This window comes from Vicugna pacos, chromosome 19 (genome assembly GCF_048564905.1).
Source record: "Vicugna pacos chromosome 19, VicPac4, whole genome shotgun sequence".
Taxonomy (NCBI): Eukaryota; Metazoa; Chordata; class Mammalia; order Artiodactyla; family Camelidae; genus Vicugna; species Vicugna pacos.
Window position 1 is genome coordinate 936,119 of NC_133005.1, and position 18,392 is coordinate 954,510.

An 18,392-nucleotide genomic window follows, 5' to 3' on the forward strand; every position below is an offset into this window, starting at 1 on the left:
ATGTCCCAAAACAGGCCGAACCCAGGTCCGGGGGGACAGGCCGCTGCACGGCCTGGAGCAGGGGTGGGCGCAGAAGGAAGCTCTGCCGGCACGGGGAATGCTCTCGACCTTGGCAGGGCAGGAATACTGGTGTGTGCATTTGCTAAACGTCCGCCGTCTGGACACATAAAATGAGGCATTTTATTGTATGAACATCACACCTCATTCAAGTTGATTTTTAAAAATAAAGGCAGTTTTCCAAGCCGCAGACAGAGGACTGGAGCCAGGGGTGTGGCTCCCCCAGGGAGAGGCAAGAGCAGCCCACCACCTGGGCCTCCGCTCCCGCCTGCCCCCTTGGCCTGCCCCTCCACGCCCCCCCCAGCCCTCCCTGTGTGTCCAGTGGCACCGTCTCTATTTCACCCTTCTCTTCACTTCCAGCAGAGCACCTGTCGCTCCTTGACCATGATTACTGATGACTGCGCCCCACACCCACACCCCCTGGAGCTGGGCGGGGCAGCCGCACCACCCCGGGGGTGGGGTGGGGCTGGAAACGGCCGTCTGCACTGGGGCCTGCTCCGAGGGTGAAACGCACACACAGGATTCCAAAGACCGTACACACAGAAGAATGTGAAACATTCATTAACGATTGCCTGCATATGTTGAAATAATACGTTGGATATATTGGGTTAAATAAAAAGTATTGTTTTCACCCGCTTATTATTATTATTTTTTCCCTTTTAAACGCGTCTTCTAGAAACTGTAGTTACACACAGTTTCGCGTTACATCTCCATCGGGTGGGGTCCCTACCACCCGAGGCCCTGGCCCCTCGCTCCCCCACCCACGGAGAAGTCCCAGAAAGGTTTGCTGGTTGAATAAATAAGAGTTGTGAGAAAGAGAAGCCGATGAGCGTTTCCCAAGTAAAGGTTAGTTCACCGGTGTTTGGCAAATAAGTTCCCAGGACAGGGCGCAGACCCTCCTCTGCCTCGGAAACCACAGCCCTGCTCCGGGGACGCCTAGCCGAGACCAGGCGCGGATGGCCCCTTTCAGACCAGGAGACAGAGTTCGGGGTTACCAGCTTCGGGCGGCCGGGAGAGGGCTGACACCCGGGAGGCCACGGCCAGCCGGGCTGGGGCGCGCCCGAGTGGGGACCGTGACGGGGAGGAGGGGCCGCGGCGGTGGGGAGGGGAGGGGCTGGGGCGGGGCCGCGGGAGGGGAGGCGGGGCTGGGGCGAGGCTGGGGGCGGGGCCGCGGGCGGGGAGGCGGGGCGGGGCGGGGCCGGGGCCGGGTGGGGCGGGGCTGCGCAGGCGGGGCAGGAGGCGGGGCGGGGAGCGGGGCGGGGCGGCCCCGGGATAAAGGCGCCGCGGCGCGGGGAGTCCTCGCGATCTCCCTTCGGCTGCGTCTCCGTCTGCCTCCCAGAGACCATGGCCGGGTTCCCGCGCGCCCCGCTGCTCCTGTTGGCCGCCCTGGCCCTGGCCCTGGCCCTGGCCGTGAGCCCCGCGGCCGGGCAGACCTCCAAACGGAACCGCTTGGTGGGCGGCCTGATGGACGCGGAGGTCAACGAGGAGGGCGTGCAGAAGGCGCTGTCCTTCGCCCTCAGCGAGTACAACAAGGCGAGCAACGACGCCTTCCACAGCCGCGTGATGCGTGTGGTGCGCGTCCGCAAGCAGGTGCGGGGCCGGGGGAAGGGATCGGGGGGGCGCGGGGCCCGGGGAGGTGTGGGGCAGGAGGGAGGGAGCGGAGGCGCGGGGCCGGGGTAACGCGGCCCGGGGTTAGGGGCACGGGACTGCGGTGCGGGCGCAGGGGGGAGGCGCGCGGGGTGCGGGGTCCCGGGGGAGGAGGAGGCGCGGGGCCCCAGTGCTAGGCCAGGAGCTAGGCAGGGGGCGCAGGGGTGGGGCGGCTCTGACTGCTGGAGGCCCGGCCTCCTGGGGGGCGTGGCCCGCGCTCCGTCGCCAGCCCCGCCGCCGCCGGCCGCCAGCTCTGGGGAGGGTCTCCCGAAGCCCCTCGGGGCCGCGTGGATTGCCGCTAACGCGCTTCTCACCCCGGCCGGGCCTTTCGCGGCGCCCGCAGCCCATCGCCGGGTTCGGCGTGAGTGGCTGGACCCGCCGGCTCTCCGGGTCGGCGCCCGGTCAGGGCCCAACCTCCGGGATCCCGGGGCTCGGCTGAGTTTACAACTAAATGACCACGGACGAGGGGAAAAAACAGACCCACGCCTGGCCACCCTCCTGACTCTGCCACTGAATAATTCTTTAAGCACTTCTTCCTCTTAAACTTTTTATTTTGGTATAATTTCAGACTTAGCAATTGCAAAAACAGCGCATAGAACCTCTAGCTTCTTCAGGCAGATTCCTCTAACGTTAGAACGTTGCCACGTTTGCTCGGTGTACCTCATCCTACTGTGTGTCTGGATGTATGTATGCGTTTGTTTTTCTGACCCTCTTGAGGGTAAACACCTTTGTGTATGTTTCCTAAAAACAAGGGCATGCTATGCAATACACAGACTTTATTCAGATGATGCTGACCGTCCCACTGTGTCCTTTACAGCCAAGAACACTCCTGGGCCACACACTGCAGCCACTGTCCAGCAACCTCCTTTGCTCTGGGGAGGCCCCTGCTCTGTCCCGTGACCTTGGCGTTATTTCTGAAGGGTCCAGCCAGTTGAGGCTCAGACTGTCGCTGGATTTGGGTTGGCCTGATGTTTCCTGGAGATGAGACTTAGGTCACACGGAAGGGCATGCTAGCCTTCTCTCAGCAGGTGCCACTAAAGTTACCTGGCCTTCAGGTCCTCATTGTGCAGTGGAGTTGAGGGCAGACATTCCAAATATCCTCCCTGCGGGGCCTCACTGCTCCCCGGAGGGGTAGTGACAGATGAGTTATCAGCTGACAGACAAGTCTGTGAGCTGCCACGTGGTGTCTGTGCACCCTGGAGCATGGGCACTGGTATATGAATCCAAAGGCTCCTGGACAGTAGATTCCGCCCACAGGTCACATCCATGGCAGCAGTCCCCAGGCTGTGACATCCCACCCCCACCCTGAGATGGGCATGCCTTCACCGACAGCGTGACCCTTGCCTCTGCCAGCCTGCCTGGGGTTCTGGCCAGATGAGGAGCTCCTGCTTGGAGTGGAGAAGGGGACGAGAGAGAGGGTCAGAAAGGGCTGGTCCTTGAAGGAAGGCTAGAATTTAGACCACCACTCAAGAGCAGGATGCAGCCACATAGCACCAAAAGCGTGGTCCTGCGTGTGTCAGCAGATGGCTCAGGACTGGGCGCATTTCTCCCCCTGCAGCAGTGGGCTGGCACTGTCCCCTTTGGGTGGGATGTGCACTGCCCATTCACCAGGTCCCCGCCAGCCTGCACTTCTCCACTGTGACACTAGCTTATCCGCCACGTGGGGGAACCGGCAGCAGAGGGACCCCAGGACTCGCGCGGTGTCTGGAGCCTGGTCCCAGCCCTTCACCCCTGCTTCTCCAAGCTCTAACGAGGCACGTCTGGAATGCCTGTGTGAGGACAGGGTTCACTTCTAGTCTGTAATCTCGGGTGTCAAAGACATGGGGTATGTGGCACACTTCAGAAGTATTCTCATCAGAAATAGCAGTGAAGAGGCGGTCTCTTACTGGCCCAAACACACATGCTTTCTCTCCTTACGGGAGGGAGTAAGTCAGCCCTGGATGCGTGCAGGGAGCGAGGGGCTCTGGGCTCCACACTGGTGAGTGGATCTTGCTGAAGTGTAATCACCAGGCGACTGTCTTCCTGCAGAGGCAGTGTGGGCCCTGGTGTGGGGCCGCCACCTTGTGCTTGGTCCCTGCCCTGGCTCCGGGTGCTGGCCGGCTGCTCGCCCACACCGGACTGGCTCCCCAGAGCTGCGCCTTCTGTTCCTGGACCGGGTCCCTGGCTTCCACCTTCTGAGTTCCTGAGGGAGATACCTGCTGGAGCGGCTGGTTAACAAGTCCAGCAAGGGCCTGGGGCGCAGAGCTGTTGAGGGGAGCTCTGAGCGTGGCTCTGTGAACGGGGGTCACTGGCGTGGAGGCGTGGCGGGAGGAGGGTAACTGCGTGTGCAGTTGACGGGTGTTGTAAACAAATCTGCCCTCCGCGTGTCCAGGTCGTGGCCGGGATGAACTACTTCTTGGAAGTGGAGATTGGCAGAACCACATGCACCAAGTCCCAGCCCGACTTGGCCAACTGTCCCTTCCACGACCAGCCGCACCTGCAGAGGGTACGTGCCTGATGGGGGCAGGGGGGCGGGTGTGCCTGTGCCTGTGGGGGTGGGCCCAGGGTGAGTGCTGGGGGTGTGCACGTGTGTGTGCACATGTGACTAGACTGCATTTATGAGAGGGCTTTTGCTGGGGAACTGGGGCACCGTGAGCTTTGGGGATTGTCGCCTGTAGGAGTGAGGAAGCAGCCGGGGAGGAGAAAGGGCTCCCTAATCCGGCCGCCCCGGCAGATTACAGAGAATTAGAGGCCGCAGATGGCTGAAATCCAGCCCCGCTCACCAGTTACCGAACTCGTTCTCGGGGGTCTTGGCCTCTGGGAGGGCTGCACTGCTTTGTCACCTGTCTCAGGTTGTGCCTTTGTCTGGGGTTTTCCTGGACCTGGTCCCAGCCCCTGGGTCCTCACCCTGGACCTGTCTTAGTGCCAGCCACTCGGGGTGGCAGATGGGACGTGCCCCGCTCCTGCGGGGGCTCTGTGGCCTTGCTGGGGTTCTCCTTCCAGGGCTGTGTCGGGGGCACCACTGTGGAGCCCTGCACGGGTTGGGGACATGATGCCAGTGCCTGGACTTGGAGCCGTGGGCGGGTGACTGAGAGGTCACTGCCGGATCCGGCTTGGGGCTCAGGGCTCGGGCCGCGGCGGCTGAAAGTCCCCCCGCCGCCCCGCCTCCTGCACTCTGAAGTCCGGGCCGGGCGCTGCGCGTTCTCCTCTTTACCTGTAGCCCTGACTGACGGTCCCTCTCTCCCTCCGCAGAAGACGCTCTGCTCCTTCCAGGTGCACACCGTCCCCTGGCTGGGCGTCGTCTCCATGGGGAAGTCCAGCTGTCAGGCTGAGTAGGGGCCAGGCGGCAGGCGGGCTCGCTGACCGCCTCTCACGCATGTCCCCCCACGGAGCACCCTCGCTTCGGATGGGCGGCCTGCCTGGGGGACGTCCCCTCCGTGCGTCGGCCCCAGCGACACAGAGAGGGCTTCTCGGCATTCTTTGAGCTGCTCAGTGGCTCTAAGGCACTTCTTCTAACTGCTTTCCCAGTGCACCAGGTGCACGTGTTCTGTATTCTGCTCAATTAAACAGTCACAGCAGCTGCCCCTTGAGTTGTTCACTGTCTTGGGCTGTGCATGGAAGGGCGGGTGGGGGCGGTCACCTGAGGGACAGCCCCTTGTCTCACTGGCTCTGAGTGCGGGCAGACTGGGAGCTGAGAGCTGGCACGGCCACACGGGCACTGCAGGGGACTTGGGCGCTGGCTCTCGATGCCTGGAGAAGGGTGAGGAGGGGCTACTGCACTTGGAAAGAAGCCAGTCGGTGCGGGGGGTGGGGGGGGGACCGCCAGGAGGCGGAACATGAGACGGAGCCCGAGCCAGGCCCAGGGCTGCCCCGGCAGGTGGATTCCAGCCACGTGCGTGAGCTGATCAGACTCCTGGGAGGCACTGTCATGATCACAAATGTTCCCTAGAAACAAAGGGAGTCATGATTTACATCTCTTTGTTTCTGCAGACAAGTTTGGGCCCCTACAAAGAGACAAAAACTAAAAGTATGTATAACTGATGGGGGTGGGGCGATCGGAATCAAGGTCAATCAAGGTCGGAACTGGGGGTGAAGTTGAAGTGACACCCCTCCTGCCCCTTGCTGGGCTCCCGGTTAAAACAAGTCTCAGTGCAGAGCTCCACGTGCGGGATGGGCTGCTGCTTTTCCTAAGGACTGTTTAATTAGCACAGAATGTCACCTCTCAGTGTCGCCATCATTCGCAGAAGAGTGGGTATTGGTGCCCCGAGCCAGGAGCAAGCCAGTCCTAGCTCCGTTCCCTGCAGAGTCCTCATGTGGACCGTTCGCTCCCGAGGGAGACCCCTCCTCACCGCTGACCACCCAGGCAGTGTTCCCAGATACCTGCCACACTCAGGGCAGCGTTGACCAGCCTCCTGCGGTGAACCCGGCTCTGAGGTCGGCACCCCACGGCATCAGCAGAGCCAGAACCAGGACGCCGGGAGGAGGGTCCGGGAGGAGGGTGGGGACTGCTGCCCCCAAGGAGTTTGCCGTCCCTGTCTCTCACCTTCCTGAGGTCCCAGCAGAACCTTCTCACCCCAGACGCGACTTCACAGAGGGCTTAGGGACTTGAGGAGGGTGCACTGGCCAGGTTTGGGCCTGGGGCTGGGCCCTGCAGGGGGCCCTGGGACTTGCAGACATGTTGGCTGAGCAGAGAGGACACAGGTGGTGGCCTGGGGCAAAGGCCTCCGCAGAGACTTTCCTTCCCGGGGGAGTAATGACAGCCTCCAGGCTGATTTCCCGTAAAGTCCTCTGCGGACAGTTCCAGAGCCCTGTTCCGTGCGGAGGTCGGGGTGCTCTGCTCGGCCCACCGCCCAGCCTCCTGCTCCACAGCCCACACTGCAGGGTTCTAATTGGCGCCACCCCAGGGCTGGAGAGGGGGCGGGTAGCCTGGAGGGCTTGCCAGCCCGGACGCCACCCAGACAGCGTGTCTAGGGAAGAGCCACAGCCCTTGCAACTTTCATCTGCGCGGCTGGACTTTCATGTTTGTTTATTTTAAGCTTGTGTTGTTAAAAAACAGAATTCGGCCAAGTGCAGCTAAAGACGGTTCGGGACTCCAGCAGCTTTCCATGCAGGGGCTAGAAGGGGGTCACAGGAGCCCTGGAAGGTGGAAGGCTCCTGTCGGAGGGGAGGGCGGGGAAGTCAGCGAACGGAAAGGGAGGGTTGCTTGGGGCCCAGACGCCTTCTCTGGGGGGAAAGGGAGCAGAGAAGGCGTGGGTTTTACCAGGCAGTTGCCTCTTCTTCCTCTGGGGATGGGGAGGCCCCACGTGACAGACGCCTCGCGGTGCTGCCCGGAAGGTTCCGTGCTGTGGACGAAGACGACACTTCTGGGCAGGTGGGGACTGCGGTCAGGCGAGGCCGTGGGTCTGGGTTTCCTATCCCGGGCTTAAGTGCAAGTGACACCGTCTGGGGGCTGCGGTTTCCCTCTTTGTGTATAATTTAAGTGAAATTGTTCCTATAAATAGACTTAGCCCAGTGCCTGGCTCTGGATGGGCGGTCAGTAAGTTTTAGGTATTTTTTCATTGTTCCAACTGTATTTTGCAGTGGCTTAAAACGGTGACACTCCTTGTATGGAGAGGTGGGGTCTGTAAGCCGCCTCTTGACCCTGGGCGGGCTTGCGACCCCTTCAACCGAAAACTGCAGACGCAGTGGTCCTGTGACCTCCAGGGTGCACAGGCGGCCTGTGGCGTCCTTCCCGAGCTCCCTGGGACATGTGCTGTGGGAGAAGCCTGGCTGGAGAGGCTCCCGGGGGTGCCCCGGAGACGGCCCCAGCAGAGCTCCGGGCGAAAGCCAGCATCACCTGCCGCCAGGTCAGGGGGCCACCGTGGACACGTGTGTGTCGGGAGGCACACACACTGAAGGGGTGAAGCCCAGGGCTGCTGGGTGAGAATCCCCCTGGCTGTGTGGCCCCCAGCTCCCTGCGTGTCATCAGGGAGGGGACAGCAGAGCCCCTTCCTCGTGGGGTCTCGGGGATCCGTGTGTTCCTGTCTGTGGACACCGAGGTCAGCACACAGCACACGAAGCCACTGGAGTCTGTCACATAAATGCGCTGTAGGGCTCCAGTCAGAATGTTACTGTTCTGGGGGGTCTTGTAAGAGTCTGCCTCCGTTTTTCCAAATGAGGTGATTAGCCTCGCTTCTCCGAGGGTTCCGAGGACTGCTTTAAACAGCGTCAGGGGTCACTTTCTGCATCTCAGCGCGAAACCTAGAGGGTTTTATGCTTCTGTGCCAGCTGCTCCATTTTTCCTTTTTTTTCTTTTTTTTTAATGGAGGTACCAGGACCTCCTGCACGCTTAGCACGTGCTCTGCCACTGAGCTGTGCCCTCCCCTCTATTTCAAATTTAATGTTTTAATATACGTTAGGTGAGAACCATTTTCTTTATCCTTTAATAAAAGTTTATTTCTAAATTTCTTGTATTTATTCTTCCAGACGAAAAAATTTGTTTTCACGTTCAAAAAGTAGAATTACTGTGTTTTGAACTAGAACAACATTGAACTTATATCCTGATTTGGGAAAAAAATGGACAATGTCCAATATATAAGTTTTCATTTTTGAATAAGATACGTCTTGCCGTGTGTTTACACTTTTATTGTGTCTATTCAGCTGTGTGGCCAAAAAAAGTCAGTCACTCTAAGAAAGGAATGGAAAATTTTATTCGAGCCAAACTGAAGATTACAACCCGGGAACAGCCTCTCAGAAAGTTCCGAGAACTGCTCCGCCCGTGAGAGGTCAAAGCGCATTTGTGTCCGCTTTTTCCTTTCCTTTTTCTTTTTTTAGAGTCCACCTGTGAGTGATACCTTATGGTATTCCATATCTTGTAGGAGCCTTTAATGAAAAACACTATGAAAATGAATGTATGTATGTAGACACATGACCGGGACATGGTGCTGGACACCAGAAGCTGACACATTGTGCTTCAATTAAAAAAAAAAAAGCGCAGTTATGTGAGTGCTTGAGACAGAGGGCTGGACGTTGATGAATTACTGACAGTTTATACAGCCCAGACCTGTGTATTTAAAGTGAGGAATAGTGGGGTCACGAGTCACCGTGGCCCCTTCCAGCCCAGGAAGGAACGTCCCCTCTGAAAGAGCTGTGACCCTTTATGAGACTAGGGGCTGGGGTGGCAGGGGGCAGAGGGGTAGGAAGTGGCTGCTGTGGGTGGGGGTTTAGGGGTTACTGAAAACATTCTAAAATTAGGTTACGGACATATTTGCACAATTCTGTGACTATACTAGAACCACTGAACTGCACCCATTGAATGGTTGGATTGTGCGGCGTGCGAATTATATTTGAATGAAGCTGCGTTTTAAAACCTTCATCCCAAAGCTACAATTTACCCAAACCAAATGTTTGCTGAGTGTTCTCTTTCCCATCCCTAATAATTTCCGGCCACATGTCCAAGTGTCAACAGAATGAAGCAAGGACAATCACACAATTGTCCTCTAATGACAAGCCAACACAGACATCTCCACCCACCCTGACCCCTGTTTTCTCATTCCCAGGGAAAATTAAGTTCAAGATTAACTCCTCTTACAAGATGGAGTCCTGGGAACTGACACCCCAAATAGCCTCTTGTCCTTGTGTGAGCTAGACAGCCTAAGTCTTAAGCTCACAAAGGATCCTCCCTGAGTTCTTACTCAGCTCGGGCTCAGCCAGAATCTCAGCTACGGAGGCTCGGGGCCGGGCCCGTGGGTGAAGGCCAAGTTCCTGCCACGGCTGGGGCCTGTTTCCCTTGGTGACTGCACACCGGGGTTTTAAATCAGCAATTTCCAAAGTGTAGTCCTGGGACCAGCAGCAGCAGCGGAAATGCCAGCCGAGAACTTTGTTGGGAATGACAATTCTTGGGCCCCGAGCAGCCCTGCTGAATGAGGTCTGGGGTGGTTCCAATAATCTGCATTAAACCGCGGCGGGCGGCCCCGGCTGGTGCCCCTGAGCTCCGTCTGCTGGGAGTCACACCCCTGTGTAATCCCTTCCCCTGCTGGAGCCAAGACGTGCCAGCAGCCACCCGGGGGGCGGGCGGAGTGGAGGGGGTGGGCCTGGAAGCAACCCCCAGCCAGCGGGCCCAGCCAAGCCTCCGTCTGAGAGTGCATCTCTGCCGACAGCCTGACTGCAGCCTGGCGGTGCACTGGGCTGGAGGCACCCAGTTCAGCTGAACCTGGATTCCTGACACACAGAAACTGTGAGATAATTGATGCTCACTGCTTGAAGTCACTAACTTGCTGCACAGCGATGGGGGTGGGGGGGCTTGTGGAGCGGAGTGAGGTCTGAGAGCCACTGCTGTCGCTGCAGGAATGCTCAGCCACCAGCTGAATCAGAATTGCTCCTCCCCTGGCCGCGCAGCGAGGGTCAGGTAAGTTTGTGATGGTTCCACCTGTCTGTAGGTTGGTCCCTGGCCTTTCCTAACTGACTTGTGTCACCTGCCGAACTGAGTGCCCCCCCTCGCAATGTCTTGTGCCTGGCCTCCCAGCCCCTCACTCCCTGCTCCTTCAAAGTCCGTACGCAGGATATACGTCAGTGGCACCTGGCCACCCAGATCGTCTGCTGCTGGAACAAGTCTTGTCCCTCCTCTTTTCCTGAGACGCATGACTTGCATCTAAGGAGACATTTCCCATCAGAAGCTCCCTCTTGCAAGTCCCACCTCTGCTGCCCTCCCTTAGTGTCCTTGGATTCATCAGGGACATTCCTTGGCGCTGAAGCCAATTGGTATCCCCACCTATAGGGTCTGCGTCCCCCGGGAACCCCTGGAAGTAGAGCTTTGGTGAGTTGGGGCTGGTGGCATTGACTGGCAAGCTGACCCAGTTGCAAGCTGGTGCTCACCCCAGAGGACCACCTGAGAGCTTTGAGTCAGTGTGGACCCCGGGCCCCACCCAAGCTGCTGAAGTCCCGCTCCTCGGGTGACTGACAGGCTTAGGGGCAAGCCCCCACCTGTTCCAACTAGGGGTAACCTTTGCCCAGTACCCCCTACAGCAGTTTCACGGGTCTTACACCTCCACCAAAGGTGCCTTCCAGCCTCTTCTGAGACCTCTCTTCTCTTCATCTGAGATGCCCAGTCACTGTTTCCGATTCAGTAATGGCTTCCACCCTCATGCCTCTCACCTTCCCAGCGCCCCCTCCAAGGGCAGCTGGACAGCACCGGTCCCTCCGGCCTCCCCCCCGGCACCCCCCCATCTCCCTGGTATCACTTCGCTTTGCTTTGTACTTCACGCCGGTCTCATCGGCCCAGGTCCTCAGAGACCTGAAGTCCTAAGGACATGTCCCTCATCCTTCAGCTGAAGGAGTGTATCGGTCAGGGTTCGCCACGGAAGTAGAGTCAATAATGTACATATATATACACAAAATAACGTAGGTGTCAAATAATGTATGGGTGGAATATATATGTGAAGTAACACATATATGAAATGATACATGTGAACTAATATGTGCATACATTATGTTAAGGAGTTGTCTTGTGTGACTGCCGAGCCTGGCAAGTCTGGAGTCCGCCAGGAGGGCCAGCAGGGCGAACCCCAGCGGGACTTATGTCACCACGTTGAGGCAGAACCCTCTTCCTCCCGGGGACCTACTTTCCTCTGCAGGCCCGGCCCGGCCGGATGTGGCCCACCCCGCATTCTTGAGGGTCAGCTCCTTACTTAAGGTCGACTGGGTGCAGGTGTGACTCACGTCTGCACAGCACCTTTGCAGCAACGTCCAGACCAGTGTCTGGCCAGCAGCTGGACCCCACGGCCTGGTCAAGGGGACACATAGGCTCGAACTTTCATAGTTGACTTTCTTCTTTTGTGGTTTTTTTCCCTCCTCTGTTTCTGTTTTGAAAGCTAACCTGAAGGACGTTTTCCAAAATTCTCCTCTTTCTACTTGGTTTCCCCAAGAAACCTGACTGTAGGCACAGAAGGTCCTGAGCACAGGCCCTCGCGGTGCCTTCCCGGCCTCCAGCTTCGCGGCGATAAAGCGGAGAAGACAATGAATTACATTCAGAATCAGAACAAGGAGCAGGCGACATCAGCAAGACCGCTGCTCTGAGCCGCACCGCCGACTGGCCGTGCTGGGGGCACCCACCTGGGCTGCAGGTTCCCCTTTTGGAACGAGAGCTGTGGCTGGGCTGGCCCTTGTGGTTCTTACTGTGACTGTGAGACGTCCTGAGCCGTAACCATCAGGACACACTGAAAGAGACAAGGTTTATTGCTCACAGATCCTGGATGGTGCAGGGCACAGCTTGGCGGGTAGAGAGAGAACGCTAGGCTGGGGTTCTGCTTTTACTGAGATGGAGGCTGGGGGCCTAGGGTTTCACAGGGTCACCCTTTACTGATGAATTTAAAACACAAGAGTGCGAATTAAAGCTCAGGAAGAAAAATGGGGTGAGGGTGGAGTGGCCAAGTGGCCAGTCATCTAAATCAGCTGAAGACCCCTAAGACGAAGGAGCTGGGCGCTGGCGGGGGCGGGGAGGACCGGCTCCGGGTCTCGCCACGTGGCCGGCAATGCGTTATCCAAGAAAGCCACCTTTGAAACAGACGCCTCTCCAAGCAAAGCTTAGGCCAGGCTCTTGCATCATGAAAAGAAAAGCCAGCTATCAAGGGTTGCGGTACAACTCCCCGGAGTTCAGGGGAAGGACTTCAGCGGCCTGGGTGCTAGTACATTGTAATGAAGAAATTACGCATCTAAGTGGGGCTAGAGTGGCAGATCGTGTAATAATTATACAGGCAAAGATCTGAAATCCAGTTCACAGCCACTGCCCCAAACCTGAAGCGTCCAGCCCTAAAACAGCTCGCTGATCTCGGCGGCCGCGGGAATCTGGTCAGAAGTTTGGATGACGCTGTGAGACGTTGTAACGCCCTGGGCCACCCGGTGCAGCAGGTCTGACCCGTCCTGAGTTGACAGGTTGCTCCACATCTCACTGAACCAGTGACGCAAGTTTGAGAACACAGTTCAGTGAAGGGTTGTGTCTCATCTTGGGAGGCAGTGATGCAACGCCCAAAGTTAGGCCTGAAAGGTGTAAGTTTTTGCATCAGGTGTTTAATAAGAGGCATTTCTATGGAAACAAAAGAAAAACAAGAGTTGACGGTTGGAGCAGACGATAAGCACAGTCTGAGCCCTGAGCTGGCCAGTCCAGGGGGTTTCCAGATGTCCACGCGTCTTCCCGTGGAGTGAGGGCAGGACCGCCAGACGGACAGAGCACAGCGAGTGAAGTGGCACCAGTCAGTCCTTATCCGCCAGTGATCACTTTACAAAAGCGGATCAAACTCACCCATCAAAACACTAGAATGACTGAATGGATAAAAAAGCAAGACCCAACCGCACGCTGCCTACAGGAGACTCCCCTTAGACTCAAGGACACACACAGGCTGAAAGTGAGGGGCTGGAAAAACGTGCTCTGTGCCAATAGGAACCAAAAGCAGCAGGGGAAGCTGTCTTTACCTCAGACAGAATAGACTTCAAGTCAAAACTGTCACAGGAAACAAAACGTCATTACATAGTGATGAAAGTGACATTGCAACAGGAAGGAACAACAATTATAAACATACAGACACCCAACATCAAAGCAACTCAACACGCGCAGCGGACGGAGAAACGGACAGCAGCGCGGTGACAGGCGGAGACTTCAGTACCCTGCCTCCAAGGCATCCAGGAAGAGCGCTCGTAAGGAGACAGCAGGTGTGAACGCTGCAGACCGAATGGACCTCACGAGCGTGCACAGAACATCCCGCCCAGCCGCGGCGGGGCTCGCCTTCTGAGCACACAGGGAGCTTTCTGAGGACAGATCACACGCCAGGGCACAAAGTAAGTTTTAACAAGTGTAAGATAATTAAAATCATTCCAGGTACTATTTCTGACCACAAAGGAATAAAACGAGAAATCAATTTCTTAGAAAATCATGGAGACGCACAAATGCGTGGAAATTAAACAACGCATTCTTAACAACCCTTGGGTCAAAGAAGAAATCAAAACAGAAATTAGAAAATCTCTCTTAAGACAAATGAAAACAAAAACAGATACCAAAACCTAAGTTCTTGTCTTTAGAAAATACAGCTGAAGTAGTTAGGGGTGTAGACATACTAATACAACGAATGCAGAAAGGGGAAATGGTATTGGAAATGCGTCCAAATGGTAATGATTGTGAGTCTGGGTACACGGGACTTCCTGTGCTAGGTTTGATACAGGAAAAACGGATGTGGGGCAAGAGGAGGGCCGTGTCCCAAGCCTCGGTGGAGCCCCTGAGACGTGCCCCAGCACGTGCGGGTCCTTGGCTTCACGCAGGAAAGAATTCAGGAGCGAGCCACAGTTGAGTGAAGGTAGATTTATTTAGAGAGGTAACATAGTGTATGGAGGGCAGGCTGTTCCAGAAGGCGAGAGAAAGGCCACGAGGTGCAGGGTTGGGTGTTCAGGTTAGAGTAAAAGTAGGTGCACACGCCATAGACAGAGTGTGGACCGTCTCCAAAGAGGAGGGAGGGAGAGAGGCGGCCACGAGGTGTGGTGTTGCCAGTTCCTATGGGCTCCACAGCTTCACATGCTAACGAGTGGGAGGACCATTCCCACTGCCCTGGGGAAGGGGCTGGGAGTCCCAGGAACTGGGCCACCGCCCACTCTTTGACCTTTTATGATTAGCTTTGCCACCGTCATGGCGCCTGTGGGCATGCTATTCACCATGCTAGTATGTTACAATGAGCGTAAAATGAAGCTCGAGGTGTCCTGGAAGTCAGTCTCCTGCCATCTTGATCCTCAAGGCCGACTGGGAGTTGACCTTTCCACCACTTTGGTGTTAAGGCTGCGTCATTCCTTGAATGGCTGTACCCTGCCCCCTTCCCTCCTGTCTCAGGTTTACAGCTTCTCTGTAAGTTTTAAATTGTAGCAAATAAAAGTTAAAGGGAAAAACAAGATCAGAGAAAGAACCAAAGGCCTCATGACTCACGCGACCATGCCCAGCTGCCAGGGGACTGGGAGCCCGTGTCCAAGCAGGTGGTCACGTCACGCGCCTAACCGCAGCTCCAGAGATGTATCATTCAAGAAGAGAGAACAGATACACAGCAAGAGAGAGCACTGGCTCCAGCCGTTATCCACACAAGTGAAAAACTGAGTTTCTCCGCTTTTTATGTTCTGTAAGTTACACTTCTCTGGCCGTGAAATTGATAGAACTGACCTTACTCAGATGAGAAACACGCCACCCCCCTCACGTGGCCGCAGAACCAGGGAGGAGACCGCCGGCCGCCTGGAGGAGACAGCTTCCTGCCCTCGTCAGTCCTGGGCCCACCGCCTGGGAGAGTCACAGCCTCCTGAGAAGGCCGTCTTCGCAGGGCCCCCCTCCCACCTCCTCCGCCTGGCAGTACCCTCCCCCCAGAACCTTGGCAGAGCCCAGCAGGGAGCAGCTGGCGGAACGGAAGAGAAGGCCGTCACTGGCGACCTGGAAACGTGGTCACTGCACCTTGTTCTAAATACATCTCCCCATTTAAGTTTCCACCTGGCGTGTGTGCAGCCGGTTTCCACCTGTTAATAGCTCTGTTCTCTCTTTACATCTGTGTGTAAGAGAGAGGAAGAGGGACTCCCTGGCGGGCTAGACCCTTCACTTGCCTTGGAGAGGCGAGGGACATAAGGCCTCACAGAAATGCGGGCGCAGGAATTTGGGGAGGTGTGAGCAGCGCCCAGAGGGTGGCTGAGTGGAGTCAGATGAAGGCTGACTGGCAGGGCAGACCAGGTGCGGAACCACAGCCCGTCTTCCCCGGTGCACGTCTAAGCACACGACGGGCGGGGCGGCTCCGGGCCGAGCACACTCTCCCGGGGCTAAATTTGGCGCCCTGAGCTCTCATTAAGGCGTCTGCTGGTTGCTGAGAGGTTTCTGTTTGGTTGGTTGGGATGTTTTAGCGCCTGGATAAGTAAACGCTGCTGCGATTTCAGCTTTTTTCCCGAAGCGATCTTGCAATCTCCTGAGACGGGGCAACGTGCAAGCTCTAAGGAAGGATGTCCGGGGGAGAGGGAGGGGCGCAGAGGCCGGGGTGGCGGGAGCCTGAGGGCAGGGCCTGCCGCCCCAGGGTCTGCCTGCCAAGCCCAGGCCTTGCGCTCCTGGACACATGCTGGTGAACGAAGCTCTCCCAGGGTTAGCCGAGACTGTTTCGTTGGAAAACCTAAAGATAAATGCCACAAACCCCTCTCTGAGGGACTCCTGGGTGTCCCTGGGCACCGTCCTTTCCTTCCGCACTGCTCCTCGCCGGATGCCCTGTGGAGGACACCCCACGGAGGAGGGCCTCCCCTCAGCCGGCCGCCCCGCCCCGCCCCAACCTCATCACTCTGAGGTCCCACAGCTTCTCCCTGCATTCACGGGGATGCAAAAAGCTGAGAAGCACTATTTTATTTTTTCTAAAGAACGTCAGTACTGACAGAAAGTGCAGGTGCTCTTGAGATAAAGTCCCACCTGCTCCAAGCGCCGTCCGGGCTCTGGGAGCCGGCCCCCATGTTCCAGCTCTCCCAGGGTCTCCCCGTGGCTGGTCTGGTCACGGGCTTACCCTGCTGACCCAAAGCGGGCAACTGCCAGACAGACAGCGTCGGCTCTCCACTGACCAGGGCCAGGGCCCCGTGCATCCCCCGCCTCCGGTGTCTGACACACACGTCTCAGTACTGCCGAGGGCCACCTTTTACCTCGACCCCCTGTGTGTGGACAGCAGAGAAGATCCCGAGGCTAGTTCCTTAGCCTGAAGTCACAGGGCGGGTGGGGAGGCTGGAGAAGCACGTCGGCTTGGTCCAGAACAGCTGACATGCCTGGAAAAGTTAAACAGATGGAAAATGGACTGAGTCAGATGTTATTCCCCCAAAGGGAGGTCGTCTCTGCACTGCGTTTCCTGTGTGATGTTTTCAGAGGAAGCGCCAATGTTGGGCATCTGTGGCTGATCTCCAAACACCGCCAGCTGAGGAAGTGGAAATTTGTCTGAGTTGATGGAAACTTGCTGCAGGAGACCCAAAACGGACTCTGAACAGAATCGTCCCAAGGAGAAAGCGGGCACCGTCCACGCCGGGGAAGCAGTGAAGGCAAAAAGGACAGGCCTGTCACTGGCTGCGTCTAGAGAGACCAGTCTGAAAAGAGCAGCGGCAGGCCTGACCAGAGCATCAGAACGACCGCTGGGGGCTCCGTGCGCAGTGAGAGAGCGCCTGGAGGGGGCAGCTCCAGATACTTGTGCAGAAGGGCTCCCGCGACGTGGGCCGCAGAGGTGGAGGGAGGTGCCTGGCCCGGAAGTTCCCAGGCCCGGGGATCGTGGGCGGCTCCCCCTGATTTCACCCCAGAGGAGAACAGGGGCCCAGGAATGGAGGGAGGTGCCGGGAGCCAACGGCTGCCCGCGACCCTCGTGGGAACTTGACCTGAGATCACGTGCAGGAGGAGGGGAGGGGCTGGGAAAGCTGGGGATGGCGCTGGGTTCCCAGCTGCGAGGGCAGGACACAGGGACTTGACCCCAAGCTTCCCAACACTTGGAATTTGAAACGGGGAGGGCAAGTTTGTTGTCAGAGCCTTTCAAAGAGGCAGCCATCCTCCAGGATTCTCCAGGATGAGTTTTCCTGAGCTCCTCCCGCCCTCTCCTGGGCCACGCCGTGAGGATCCATGCTGCGCACAGGCCTCCAAACCATCCCTCAGGGGTGAATGTACGGACAGCACTTTGAATGTGCAGGGGCCTGGCCCTCGGGATGGGGAGGCCACAGACACTGGCAGGAGAGATCCGTGTTTTTCAGGCTGTTCCAGCGACCAAGCGAGGGGCCTCTGTGGACTCTGCTGGCCTGGCGGGACACTTGCCATCCATCCAGGGGTCTCAGGACTCATGAACGCCTCCGCTGCCTGTTCCCCCTGGAAATCCACCAAGACGTGCCTACAATTGCTGACAACCCCAGCCCGCCTCCAGACTTGCATGTTGATTCTCCGGCTAAAAGTCATGCTGCTTGCGCTTCCGTTTCAGTTTTAAGAGCTTAAATCCGGCTGAGAAGAGACAGGCAATTGTGTGGCTTTTGTTTGGTTAAACCACTTTATGGAACCACGCTTGGCATACAACCGATGTCTACACTTAAGTGTCGGGAGACTAGGGCCCATCAGACAAACCTACGCAATCTAGGCCGTCGACCGCTCGCCACCCCCACGGGGCGCCTGCCCGCTCGGGGTTTATCAGTTGCTTCTCTTTCCTGGCAGAAGCACACACCACGGACCCCCCAGCTCGGGTTCAAGTGCACGGAAGGCCTGCTGTCGCACAGCATGTGTCCAGAAAGTGTTTGTCTTGTAACTAAAGCTTTGATTCTTCTGACCAACATCACCCACTCCCCTCCCTCAAGCCCTGGGAGACCCCCCGCTTTCCGCTTCTGTGACCTTCACGACTGATTTCCTCCTAAAAGTGGAGCCACGCAGATTTCTGTCCCACGTCTGGCCTCTGTCACCACAGTGTCCTCCAGCGCCGCCACATGGGGGCGACTTCCTTCTGCTCTGAGGTTGCACACTCATCCACAGATGCAGCTCTTGGCAGTCTCGCTGCACAGCTTCCTCCTTCTCACACGTGACGCCTGTCTCCTTTGTTCCCTGCAAATGGCAACTTGCAACATGACAGCCTTGGGCCAGGACTGAGTCCTGCACTTGGAGACCAGGGAACACTGACCATGGCACTTGACCAAAAAGACTCCCTTTCTTTAAAGATAAGAGGCTGGGGGCTTATTTCCCTGGGAAC

The 18,392-nt window shown here is 57.4% G+C and overlaps 1 protein-coding gene and 2 long non-coding RNA genes across 3 annotated transcripts; 1 reads left to right on the plus strand and 2 right to left on the minus strand.

Moving 5' to 3' along the window:
* Positions 1 to 1,317: 1,317 nt before the first annotated feature.
* LOC140687344 (cystatin-C-like) lies at positions 1,318 to 5,266 on the plus strand. Its single transcript, XM_072943632.1, has 3 exons — positions 1,318 to 1,647; positions 4,076 to 4,189; positions 4,936 to 5,266. The coding sequence occupies exons 1-3, from the start codon at positions 1,402 to 1,404 to the stop codon at positions 5,017 to 5,019; spliced, it is 444 nt and encodes a 147-aa protein (XP_072799733.1). The 5' UTR covers positions 1,318 to 1,401; the 3' UTR covers positions 5,020 to 5,266.
* Positions 5,267 to 11,872: 6,606 nt separating this feature from the next.
* LOC140687345 (uncharacterized) lies at positions 11,873 to 15,816 on the minus strand. The gene is made up of 2 exons (XR_012061573.1): positions 13,320 to 15,816; positions 11,873 to 12,696 (listed from the first exon to the last, which is right to left on the minus strand). It is a non-coding gene; the product is annotated as an uncharacterized lncRNA (long non-coding RNA).
* A 220-nt stretch (positions 15,817 to 16,036) lies between these two features.
* LOC140687346 (uncharacterized) lies at positions 16,037 to 16,671 on the minus strand. Its single transcript, XR_012061574.1, has 2 exons — positions 16,339 to 16,671; positions 16,037 to 16,227 (listed from the first exon to the last, which is right to left on the minus strand). It is a non-coding gene; the product is annotated as an uncharacterized lncRNA (long non-coding RNA).
* Positions 16,672 to 18,392: the final 1,721 nt, after the last annotated feature.